The sequence below is a fragment of the Phaseolus vulgaris genome, chromosome 1 (assembly GCF_000499845.2).
Source record: "Phaseolus vulgaris cultivar G19833 chromosome 1, P. vulgaris v2.0, whole genome shotgun sequence".
NCBI classification, from domain to species: domain Eukaryota; kingdom Viridiplantae; phylum Streptophyta; class Magnoliopsida; order Fabales; family Fabaceae; genus Phaseolus; species Phaseolus vulgaris.
The window spans coordinates 50,380,465-50,393,228 of NC_023759.2; the positions used below are offsets into that span (position 1 = coordinate 50,380,465).

The 12,764-nt window shown below is 25.1% G+C and overlaps 1 protein-coding gene across 1 annotated transcript; it reads left to right on the plus strand.

Moving 5' to 3' along the window:
- The first annotated feature begins 3,923 nt into the window (after window positions 1-3,923).
- LOC137816121 (uncharacterized) lies at window positions 3,924-4,346 on the plus strand. The gene has a single exon (XM_068619211.1). It carries the CDS (start codon window positions 3,924-3,926, stop codon window positions 4,344-4,346), a length of 423 nt encoding a protein of 140 aa, XP_068475312.1.
- Window positions 4,347-12,764: the final 8,418 nt, after the last annotated feature.

The window sequence follows — 12,764 nt, forward strand, 5'->3', positions numbered from 1 at the left end:
ATATGTAACTCCTACTCCATCCCTTTTGCCAAAATCGTAACCCACAAAGTCAAGAAGAATCCCTCCACCACCACCATCTTCTGAACGAGCTTATGTATCAAGCTTTGTGCAAGCACCACTCCACTTACCGTTCCAAAATTGTAGAGGAATGCCTCTACAACGAACTCAAGCAAACCTTTCTTTAACCGCAAAAGATTCGTCCCAAGGAAGGGTCGACGTAAATAAACCATCGAAACATTCATTGTTATCATCAATAAGCTTCAAAATAGTACCATCATCATCACAAGATAACAAAACAAACCTCTCCCCAAGATATCTTAATCTAACAAGACTAAAACCACCCATGATAAAGCTCTCTCCCCAAGATATCTTAATCTAACAAGACTAAAACCATCAATGATAAAGCTCTCGCAGACTCCTAAAAACAGTTATATTTCTTGAATTAATCTTCCTGGATATGAAAACATCAAAATCAAAAACTTTAATCGCAAATCCCTTTGAAATAGATGATTTAGGAAAGTTAGTGAAGAAAATAATATATCCACTTGCACACTCTCACATAAAATATCACATTGGATTATTGACTCTGAGAACAATCTATAAATAAAAATTTAAACTTTAATACAATACAACAACTTTGCACAGTACTAGTCTTTAACAAAATTTAATTTAAAAATGAACTTTGTTAAATAATATAAGTTATTAAAAACCGTTTGATTTTTTTTTTATTATTCTCCGGTTAATACATCACTAAAAAAAAAAATTGTAAAATAATTTTTTAAATTGATATCTAAATTAGTTAACAAGATTTTAACTACTAATATTTTAGATTATAAATTAGTTTATAAAAAACTAACATAGACTAATTTATAATACAAAGTAATAAGTAATTAATAGTTAAATATTAATTTAAAAAATATTTTATAAACTTTTATTAATAATAAAATATATTTTAAATATAAATAAATTTTTTAATTTATAAAATGATATTTAAATTAATCAATAGTAATAAATTATTTTAGTTTTTAATATGTTTTTTTAATGCATGGTATTATCACCAATTCATTATAAGCATGTAATTGCATGGAAGGAGGTGACTTCGTGATGATTTTAAAAAAATATTTGTCTGTGCAATCATTTGCGCACGTTCGATTTACCAACTAAATTGTAAACCGTTTTAATTAAGAAGTGATTAAGTGGGCGTGGTAAGTATGTGATGTGATATGCCACATTGCATGAAGTTTGAATAACGACTTTGTCAAAAAAAAGAAAAAATCTTCTCTCTATTTTGTAATGCATAATTTGGTCAATTTCTTGAAGCGATTAGTTATAACAGCTTCAGCTTTGAATTAATCGGTGTAGTTTACTTATTAAAGACTATAGTAAAAAAAATCAATAAAGTCAACAAAGTGTAATGTGATTCAATTGAAAATAATGGACAAAAATTAAAATGTACATTATTAGATTTTTATGTGATGATATATTTATTTATGTTCGAGATTATTAATCAGTGTTGTTATCATTCAACTTACAAAGTTGAAAACTTAATTTTTCGTACTAATAATTATTTCAAAAAAAATTAGGTTGATCAATTATTAAATTATTTAGGTGATTATATTACTGTAGTTGTTTGTATTGATTAGATAAAGTTGGTATTAAAAAGGGCCATGGATTGTACTAGGTGTTTTGCAATCGTCTATTTGAAGAGGTTATTATTTTAAAAAGAAAGTAAGAAATTTTACATAATAATCATTTAAATTTTAGAGTTATTTTTTTTCTAATCTTTATTTCAAACCTCAAGTCAGATTCCAAAATTCTCAAAATACTCTAACAAATGAATTTTTATAACTCAGAGAAAAATTATTGGTGAGCTTGCTAACAAAAAAATGAGGTAATGATGATTAACTTATATTAATATAATTACATGTTTTATTGATTTTAGTATTTTGGTTATTCAACTGTTATATACTATCGTCCATTTTTCACTCCAACCAAATTCAGATTTGATATATTTTATTATTATTCATTTTTAAAAATAATTTGAGTTAAATATATTTTTTTATCACGAAATTGTGTTTATCTTTAACCTAATATTATAAGATCAAGTGATGAATTGAATATCTTAACATCGTAAATTAAAAACGGTGAGTATTGGATAAGTCTCTCAGTTTGTCTCAATACATATTAAAACACTTAATAAATGGACATTTTTTCAAGTCCCTTCAGATATGTCTATAGAAACTTTAACCATTACACCAGTCAAGTTTTATTGTCATGTTATGATTATTATTATATTTGTAAGTATGATTATCAATATTAATATAATTAATAAAATAAAAATTATTAACATTCTTCATATATTTAATATCATCATTATTATTAATATTGTTTAATATTATTAAATATTATTAAATATTATTAATATTATTAATATTATTAATAATGTTAATATTGTTAATATTATTAATAATGTTAATAATGTTAATATTATTAATAATGTTAATAATGTTAATATTATTTAATATTATTAATAATGTTAATATTATTAAATATTATTAATAATGTTAATATTGTTAATATTATTAAAAATGTTAATATTATTAAATATTATTAATAATGTTAATATTGTTAATATTATTAAATATTATTAATAATGTTAATATTATTAATATTATAAATAATGTTAATATTATTAATATTATAAATAATGTTAATTTTATATATATTTTTATTAACACTATTTATATTATTAATGTTATTATTTCTGATATTATTAATTTTATTATATTACTAATATCATTAATATTATTATTAATATAATACTATTTATATTATTTAAATTATTATATTAATATTAATAATATGTATAATAGTTGGTAGGTAATAGAGATCCGTAGATAATAAGATCCGTAGGTAATAGTTGGTAGGTAATGCTGAATTTACCTACGGATTCAAAATCTGTAGGTAATGTCCGTAGGTAATGTTGTTCGTAGGTAATATCCGTAGGTAATGCTTAATTTACCTATGGACTCAGATCCGTGGATAAAAATCCGTAAATTATACTGATTTTTTTTTGTAGTGATTATATACAAAATCCAAGTGACACTAATATATCAATATTTCAATATTCCTTTCTATAAATTAGAAATCATGTTATAAATGAATTAGTAACTGATATTTATTGATTTGATCTATCACAATGATCCTTAGGTACGCTCTTATTAATTTTACAATTTTACAATATAAATTTTTTATACAAAGAAGTTATTTTAAATGCTAGATACTTTTTCTAACATCACTTTGATCCAACACCGGTAAGGAAAGGAAAAAAATTTGAATAAATGAGAATGGAAGGGACTAGACTTAAAGGAAGTAGTAAGATGTTATCGATATACCAATAATTATAGAAGGAATTTCAAATTTATCTAGGTCTCTCTTTCTCATACATAACTCATATAATTTAAAATTAATCATGTGTAAAAAATATTAAACCGTTTTGGTCTGTTTGCACGTCGTTTTCAATAACCCATTGGACCAATATATTATTAGGTCAGAATAGACACGTCGAGAAGATGGGTTGCATTGAACACAGTCAAACACACCAATCTCGTTCTCGCATACACAATACTTCATCATCCCAACACCATTCATTTTTTTAATACCGACAACAATAATTTTCGTTTGACCTTAAAAAAAACTGTTATCATATTTTTCTTGCTAACATTAATATTTAAGAAAAGCAACGTGAGAAACCAGGAACTTTCAACGTACACGACTACAAATCCCTGCACGTGCTGTGTATTAGGTATGCAATTACCATTGCATCTCTCACCACTGAATTTTCCTTATAAATAACGCCACGCAGAACCAGGCAACGTAGGGTTCCTCAACTTGCGAAGAGGAAAACGATGAAGCCTTGCGAAATGGTGTTTGAAACGGCAAAAAGAGGAGGGTGCAGGGAGCACCCACACGACAAGCAATCACCTGGTGTTTGTTCGTCTTGTTTGAGGGAAAAACTCTCGCAGCTATACAGCACCAACCCTGTTATTGATCCTCTTTGTTTTTCTCCTGCTTCGCCTGCTTCTCCTCATCAGTCCTTTTCTTCGAGTCGCGGTGGCCACCGGAGACCCAGGTTCCGGCGAAACGCTTCGTTGGTGGCGGCGGAATCCGGTTCGTGCGCGGCGCAGGGGTTGAACTTGAAAAAGAGCAAGTCCTTGGCGTTTGGTTCGAAGAGTAGAGGGAGAGAGAGGGATGTGAGTGGAAGGAAGAAAGATGGGTTTTGGTCAAAGGTGCTGAAACTGAAGAGAAGGGACACCAGAGACTCCATGGCCACTTCCAAGACCTGAAGAGAAAGAAAAGGGATCATGGTGGTGGTTCTTGCTAAGTTTTTACACGATATATGGTTGAATGTTATTGATTATTTTTTGTAAATTTAAAAGTTTGAGTATATGTCGTGTAAAAATTGGTCCAGTGTCTAATAATTTATTGGATGGAAGGGATGACTTCGTTGTACATGGATGATTTTTTATGATCAAGAAACAAATAAATAATATAATAAAAATATTTATGAATATCTCCATCTTTATACGATCACTACAACGTAAAACTTGAATTTCAAAATCACATAAAACAGATATTTTAATCAGAATGACTAACAAATTATAACACAACCTACCTAACTAATTTTTTTTATACATTTATAGACTGTTTCAAGACACCAATTAAAATAAGAAAAACTAACTAAACAAACTAAGATTATATATAATTGTAAAAGTTAAATTGTGGTCTGATTTCTGTCTTCACATAAAATAGGATTCTATTATGATAAGAATAAGCAAATTCTAATACAACCTATCTAATAATTTTTTATAGATTTCATATAAACTTGTAGTTTAAGACACTAATCAGAGTAAAAAAAACTAGTTAAAGAAGAAACCCAAAACTATACTTTCAACTATACTATTGTGAAAAGCACAGTGATCTATCATTTCATTTTTAAAAATATTATGATTTCTATGTCTTCAAATAAATCAGAGATTTTAATTAGAATAAGTAGCAAATTCTAACACAACCTATCTAATACTTTATAGATTTCATGAAAATCAACGGGTTTAAGACACCAATCAAAATAAGAAAACTAGTTAAACAAACTTTCGAAGAATCCCAAAATCTTTAATTGTATTATTGTAAAAATTACTATGTGATTTATCCTTCCACTTTTAAATATCTTTTGATTTCTATGTTTTCACAATTTTTTTATGACGGTTATCCATATAGAAACCCAAATCTTTGTATTTGCATATGAAGCTCCATGTCAAAATCTTATCAATCGAGACTAAACTGGTTTTACATTTCATCTCATGCTTTTACACCGTGTCTTACGAGATTGTGGCTACGCAGAAACAAGTTCAGAATCTTCTTATATAATCACCAGCAATAAACCAAATTTTGTTTGTATTTTCATTCTTTCACATTAAAAAAAACATTCATCTATTCACAGCAAACAATAGTATTATTTTAATATTTTTTATATTATTTAATTACAAATTTATTTATTTTTTATATATATATTTTTTTATTAAAACTATCACATAAAATATTGTATATATAGCTCTGGGTGTGTGTCAAATTAATGTATATCTTTTCTTTTTGATTTTCCAAACTAACATGCATCCATGGTTAGTCCACAACCACTGCGGCAGCCATATAATAATAAGAATAATGTGTTGAACCCTTATGGAGATATAATTAAAAATATACTAAGATATAATTGATTATACAAGGAGAGACATAATTGACTATGCTCTCATATGTATAATAAATTATCCATAGTTTTGATTTAAAATAATAGTTTATCCATGTTTTTGTTTATGTATATCCATCGTTTTGATTTAAAATAACAGTTCATCCATGCTTTTGTTTAATAGAACAGTTGACATGGGAAATGTGTTAAATTTGTAAGCATGATATCCAATAAATTAGTTTATTTATCTAAAAATAAACTTTTAAAATATTATGAATAATCGTCAATATTTTTAAAAAATTAATTATACAAAAAATTTCATTCATGTTTAATAATATATTTTAAAATATAAATATACAAGTCAATATACTTATACATATTTTCGAATGAAACATTATAATTATGTTAAAAAAATTAAAAACTATTAAATTTCTTTCCCTACTCAAAATATATTTTTTAATCATTATAAAGTTTAAAAATAAAAATTATTTACTATTCAAATACAATTTACACACATTTAAAAAATAATAATTGGTTTTAACTAATAATTATTTAAATTACAATTTGATAGCAAATATCTTGATAGCTAATTAGATATCAATTTAAAAACTATTTATCATAATAGAAACTAATTTAAAAATCAATAATTTTTTAATCTTTAAAATAGTATCTATTTTAATCAATATAAAAATTAATTATTTTTTTATCTAAAAAATAGTTTTTATTTAATAATCTTCTTGTAATATTTGGTATGAATTGAATTCTATTGTTAACCGCACTTCTGTTATTGCAAGGTGAATCGACGTGTAATTAGAAATTTTGGTCCAACTCAGGCCCAATGAGGTTACAACTTCAACCAACTGAAGTTGATTTTGGAGCCCATTATGAAAAAAAGCCATTTTAAATCACTACAAAAATTGGACCCAGAAAGGCTTGCAGAGACATATGGAGTGAACAATAGAATACAGAATTCCTTATACTCTACTCTTCAGTCTCTACATATAAGATATTGTTTTAATTTTTTTATAAAAAAATATTTCTAATTATTTTTATCAAAATAAATTTAATTACTTTAGACCACAAATAATAAATACCGTGAATTATCTCTTTTCTCTCTCTTGTGAATAGTGAAAAAAATAAAAGAGTTTAGTTTTTTAAAAAATTAAAATTTCTTTACCTCTATTCACAAATTAATTATTTAAAGATATCTTTTAAGTATTAAAAGGGTAAAAAAATGTAATATTTATAAAAAAATTATCTATCTTATTAATAAATATGTATTCATTTTATTTTATTTTTGTGTGTTAAGGGGGCAGATTAAGTAATAAGATGCACTTTATTTTCATATATTTGTAAGTCTTTATTTTTCCTCTAAAAATCAATCTCGTTTTTTTTCACTTGCAAATATAACGTAAAACCATTTCCTTTACATTTTTAGGGCTGCATTTTCAACTTAGTGCAAAACCTTATTGATATGTATTTTAAAATAATCATTTTAAAAGTTAACAAGCATACCATATGTGTTGCTTTGTAATTTCATGACTGTAAGTTTTTTATAAATATTATTTACTATACAAATATTTTATTATATGTGCCATATTTTGATAATTATTATGGATATATTTTAATGAGTTTCTACATAAATATTTATTCATAGATTGAAATTTTATCCTATGTATAAGTCAATTTGTAGATTTTTTTAAAATATAATTTTTATGCAGCTTTATTACCTTAACACATGTCTGAAAAAATAGTTAAAATTGATAAATATATAAATACGTTATTAGATAAACGTTGAGTAATATTTGTGTTGATTTCAGGATGTGTATGTTGGTGGATAGGGATTCATGGAGTGGACAAAGGGCAAAGGACAAAATGAGAATCTTTTGAGTACGTGGAGGATAAGTTTAAGTTTAAGAAAAAGGACATGCTCTTTCATCCAGAAAAACAAAAGAAACTGAAAGAATATAGAAAAATAAAATTTATTAATCCTGTGAGAATTCATAAATTGTTACATATAATAATTACTAAATAATTATATGTGAGGTAAATTTGAATTATATATGTGGTGTTTTTTTTTCAGTTGAAAAGCGATTTAGGGGTTTATGTAAAAGCATGAATTGGTTAAAATTTGAATAGGTATTTTGTTTTTATTTTATTTTGATGCATTTCGTTTTCAGGTGTGTCTGGTGTAATTTGTGGACATGAGGTTCCTGCAACACTCTTTTATGTGATGAGTCTACTTCCCACAAACCATCTCCATTAACTCCCCAACTTCCAACTTAAATAATTATACAAAATATAATATTATTTTATGTACTTTTATAAACTAAAGTGACGTAGAGTATTTGAAATTGAAACAATGGTTCTTAATGTCTCAATCGCTCCTTTTTTTTCTTTTCGTATTTGTTCTCTCGTTGTCGGTCATTCCTCATTCGCTCCTCTTATGTCTCTTAAAACTTCGACTCTTCATTATAATTAAGTATGCGAATCACATCACAACTTTTTTTATATATAACTTCTTTTAATTGAAATGTTAGTTAGAAAAATCATGAGAAATGATAAAGCTTATAATTATTTTCGAATTATCTATAATATATGCACCACATAAAAACATATTTCTTAAAAATTTAATTTTTTGATATTATATAAATAAATTACCATATTAATTAAAAAATATATTATTAAAAGTGTCTGAGAGAAAGTTCATCATAAACTTAATATTCAATTGTGTGGGATCCAATCTAACAAGAAAAAGAATTTGTTATTAAGGAGAAAATTTATAATTATATTAAAGAAATTATGATATATTGAGACCTTCAATGCTTGGTTGTATCCTTTCAACTCTCCAATTATCATTATGAGCCATAGTAATTCATTTATAGTTTTACTCATAACAAAGTTTTCAACTTCAATTGTATACTAGTTTTGTGTCTAAATGCCATACCACATATGATAAACACATAATTTGTGAGAGAGATTTTATTGTGTCAAAATAATCAACATAATTGGAGGATACAAATCCTCTAATAAAAGTGTCTCCAATGGACTAAGTGAGATAAATTTGTTAGTTTAGTTTATTTTAATTATCAATTATTAGAACGAATTGAAAATCATCTGAAGCTCTATTTTTTTTTTTTGCGTAGAAGAATTAATAACATGGGTTATGATAAAAATAATATTTCAAAGTATAACCCACGCAAACACTTTTCTAAAGAGACAGAAATAGCATATTTCAACGTGTTTAGAATTGTGCCATGACTTCGCGACAATGCAAAAGCAACAGGTCTTGTTTGAAAAAATATTTAAGAACAAGAAAATAACATAAAAAATATCAAATTGTATTTTTTATAAGTTTAAATTATTTTATATGAAAAAAACTCACATCAATTATATTATTTTAGTTTTTTAAAATAACAATGCATAATTTACATATAAATAAATTTAATTTATATAACTTTTGTTTTAATTTTTAGAAATACTTATAGAAAAGTTTATCAACACTATTTTATTTTTGTATTTGAATGCGATTTTAATAACCATTTACTTATCTTCTGAGAAGTCGAGTGAGATTAGTATAAAACAAAATCTTATGATTGTGTCAACAATGATCAAGAACAAATAATAAAAAAAACCACCATTTACTTAATTTCCTAAATCAAGAGAAAAAAGTTACAATTAGGTATTATTTAAACCAGTCTTGAAACTCTTTTAAATTAAAATAGTGACACGTTTGAAGTCATTATTACTGTTTTTTTTTTTACGTCACTTCTCACTCTTATGGACAAATTTGGCAAGTTAATGGCGTCTCACTGTTTTAAACCCACGTTAATGGCACGGCCCTTTTTAAACCCACGTTACGAACCGTTAGGCCCACCTTCTGGCCCACTTCCAGGCCCTACTACGGAGTGCTTCTTTTTTGTGGGCTCCACATAACGGGTATTTTTTCTTTTTATTCCATTTCATAAGTGAGCACTTGTAATTTCTTAGATCCAAATGTCATTTCATCCAAAGATTGAATAACATTTAGTTTTGTTTGGATCAGATTAAGATAAACTTATACTGACAATGAGAGTACACACTATAATGTTTTTCTTTAAAGTTTAAGTGAATTAGTGTAACGTAAAAAATAGTTTTGGTATAATACTTTTTAATAATAAAAAATAAGAAGTGTCTGTAATTTACAAAACCTAAAACCTCAAACTGTAATTTATTTTCTTTCGACCTTAAGTTCGAGAGATAGTATCGTAATGATCAATCAAGATATTATCTGCTTTGAAGGTTATTGTTACATTACGATTTTATTCTTAAAAAATGTCTTGATAGACAAAGTAGAGAAGAATATATAAATTGTCATTGAACTCAACTCTAAATCGTATAAAATTATATTTGAAATATAAAAAAAAGTCTGAATGAATGATTCAATTTTTACTAAAAAAAAACCATTTTGGTGGGTTTAGGTAAAAGATTTTTCGACACGGGTTAAAGCATATTTTTTTAAAAAAATAAAAGAAAATTAAATAAATAAATAAATTAGTGTAATCTATCGTTTTGTTTTTTATCAATATTATATAACTTTATGTCCTTGAAAAATATCATCCTTGCCGTTTTTCTCAAAATATGGGTTTCAAACAGATACTTTTGAGCTTGTGGCTGTAAAGAGTCAAGTCCTCGTTATTAAAGATTAAATTTCTAAATAGTGACATGAAAATAAATAAATAAATATATTCTTCGATTTAAAGAGGATATGCTTGACTCCATAAATACTTATCCATATTTTTCATATTTAAATTATTTATTTATTTTGAAATACATGATATTTTTGTTATAGAAAATGATTCTCTAACATATATGGCAAGTTATTGTTAAATTGACAGTTACACAGTAGTTATTATTTTATTACAATTCAAAAATTGAAAAATGTTTCATTGTGCTTAGTTTTACAATATTAAAAAAATCAAATAAGATAAATAACATCAAAATATGAAATAAGATAAATAATTTTCTTATTTAAAAAAGTTGAAGTCATTGACTATATAAAAATGTACTTCAACTTCGTGAAAAATTATCTTAAATAAATATTAATTCATATTTAAATATGTTATTATACACACAAGCATTTTAGGGGAAAAAAGTTAGATTTGAATTTTCTTTTCTGCAGAATTTGGATTTAGTAGTAAAAAATTAATATCTTTGAAATATTATATGTACTTTATCCAAAATATGTTATTAGGTATAATGGATTAGTTTAGGCATAATTTAATCCAACTAATATGAAATTTAAAAATAAAAAATATAATATTTTAAATATACTTCAATTTATAGAGAGAGAAAAAAGGCGGGTTCATAATTAAACAACCAAAAAGTTGATAATTAAAGTGTAATATTTTTTATTTAAGAATATAATAGTTCAATGTTATGATTGGATTATAATTTTACTCACCTGATCTACATGATAATTAATAATTTTTTTAATTAAATTTAAATATTTCAAATAAAGTTAATAAAATTTAAAAATATTTCAGATCGATTTATTTAATTTGCTTTTTCAACTCAGTTTAGTTCTTTAAAACTGTGTTTTTTTTCAGGTTGTTTGCAATCTTTTATGTATAAACTCGAACTTATCTGACGGGTAAATAATTTTGTCCAATATAATTTTTGTTGGACACGTCAAAACTCAAATGATAATTGAAAAGTGTTTTTTCAAATCCAAGTTAAAATTTGGGTGATATAAACAAGAATTTTCATATTATTCATGTGTAATTTATATGTACGAATTCTATGTTAAAAGACATAAATTACTTGAAAACATTTGATTACAGAAGTTTATTATGACTATATTTATATAGGTACATTAATAAAATCTCATAAAAAATATAAACTTTCAATGTAATTTGCATGTTAAATAAATCAAATTAGTTAAAGATTTTAAAAGGATGTTGGTAAAAAATGATAAAATTTATAATTAAATATATGTGTGTGGATTTTGGTATAAATTTTAAATTTTTTGAATTTCTAGTAAGAAAATAATTAAAATTAATGGTATTTTTTTACTTAATAAATAAATTTTTAATGTTATTATTATAATATTTACTGATCTGAAATATTTTAATATCCTAAAGCTTCGTTTGTTATTTTTAAAAAATTATAATTGTTCTTACAACTTATTTGAAATCGAATATCTCATATTGAGTTATTTGTCTTTTTTTTTAGTTCCAGTTGTCTTCCTTCGAGGTTCGAGAGGGTGAAATATCTGCAATGATACTCTGACGTTTAAGTCAGATGAAATAGGTTCAATTGGTTTAATTTAAAATTTAAAAAATATTACCTTTCACTCTGAGGGACACCTTTTATTTATACTTTTCTATTGGATATTATTCTGTCAGAAAAGTTAGTGTAAGTCCAATGACCATTTAATTATACTCTGTAACATTTAATTAAGATTAGTGTTCTTAACCTGTGATTTAACGTGAATCATATCTTTTATCGATAGGTCATATGGATTATTGATCACTGGTGGAACAATAATGATTTATTTTAATATTTTTTATTACAAATATAAAAAATTATAAAATTTAAAATAAAAAACAATTTTATATTAAAGAAGATAAGGAAAACATATTTAAGTTAAAAATATATAAAAATATATTTGGTGTGAGAGTGAAGGTGGGCTTAGCCGAGTGAGTTGGGATAAACGGCTCACATGAGGTTTGAGTGCATGCAGCAGTGCCAGGGTCTTCAGATGTGGACGTGACTAACATTTTAAAATTGTTTAATTAAATAATTAATTAAAAATAGGGCATGATTATTATGCAAATTAAAATAAGGTTTTGCTTTTCAACGTCATGTCCCCACTCTCGATATACGACACATACCAAACCCCATATTTTAATATATAAAAATCGCCAAATGGGCGTTCCCCTCATCTTTTCATTTTTAGGTTCCAATCTAACCAAAAACAAAAAAACAAAACTTTAAGAAGGAATATTAAAATGGGAAAGATCAAGAAAGACCCCAACAA

Coding starts and splice junctions, on each gene's coding strand:
- LOC137816121 (XM_068619211.1), top strand. CDS start 3,924: ATGGTGTTTGAAACGGCAAAAAGAGGAGGGTGCAGGGAGCACCCACAC.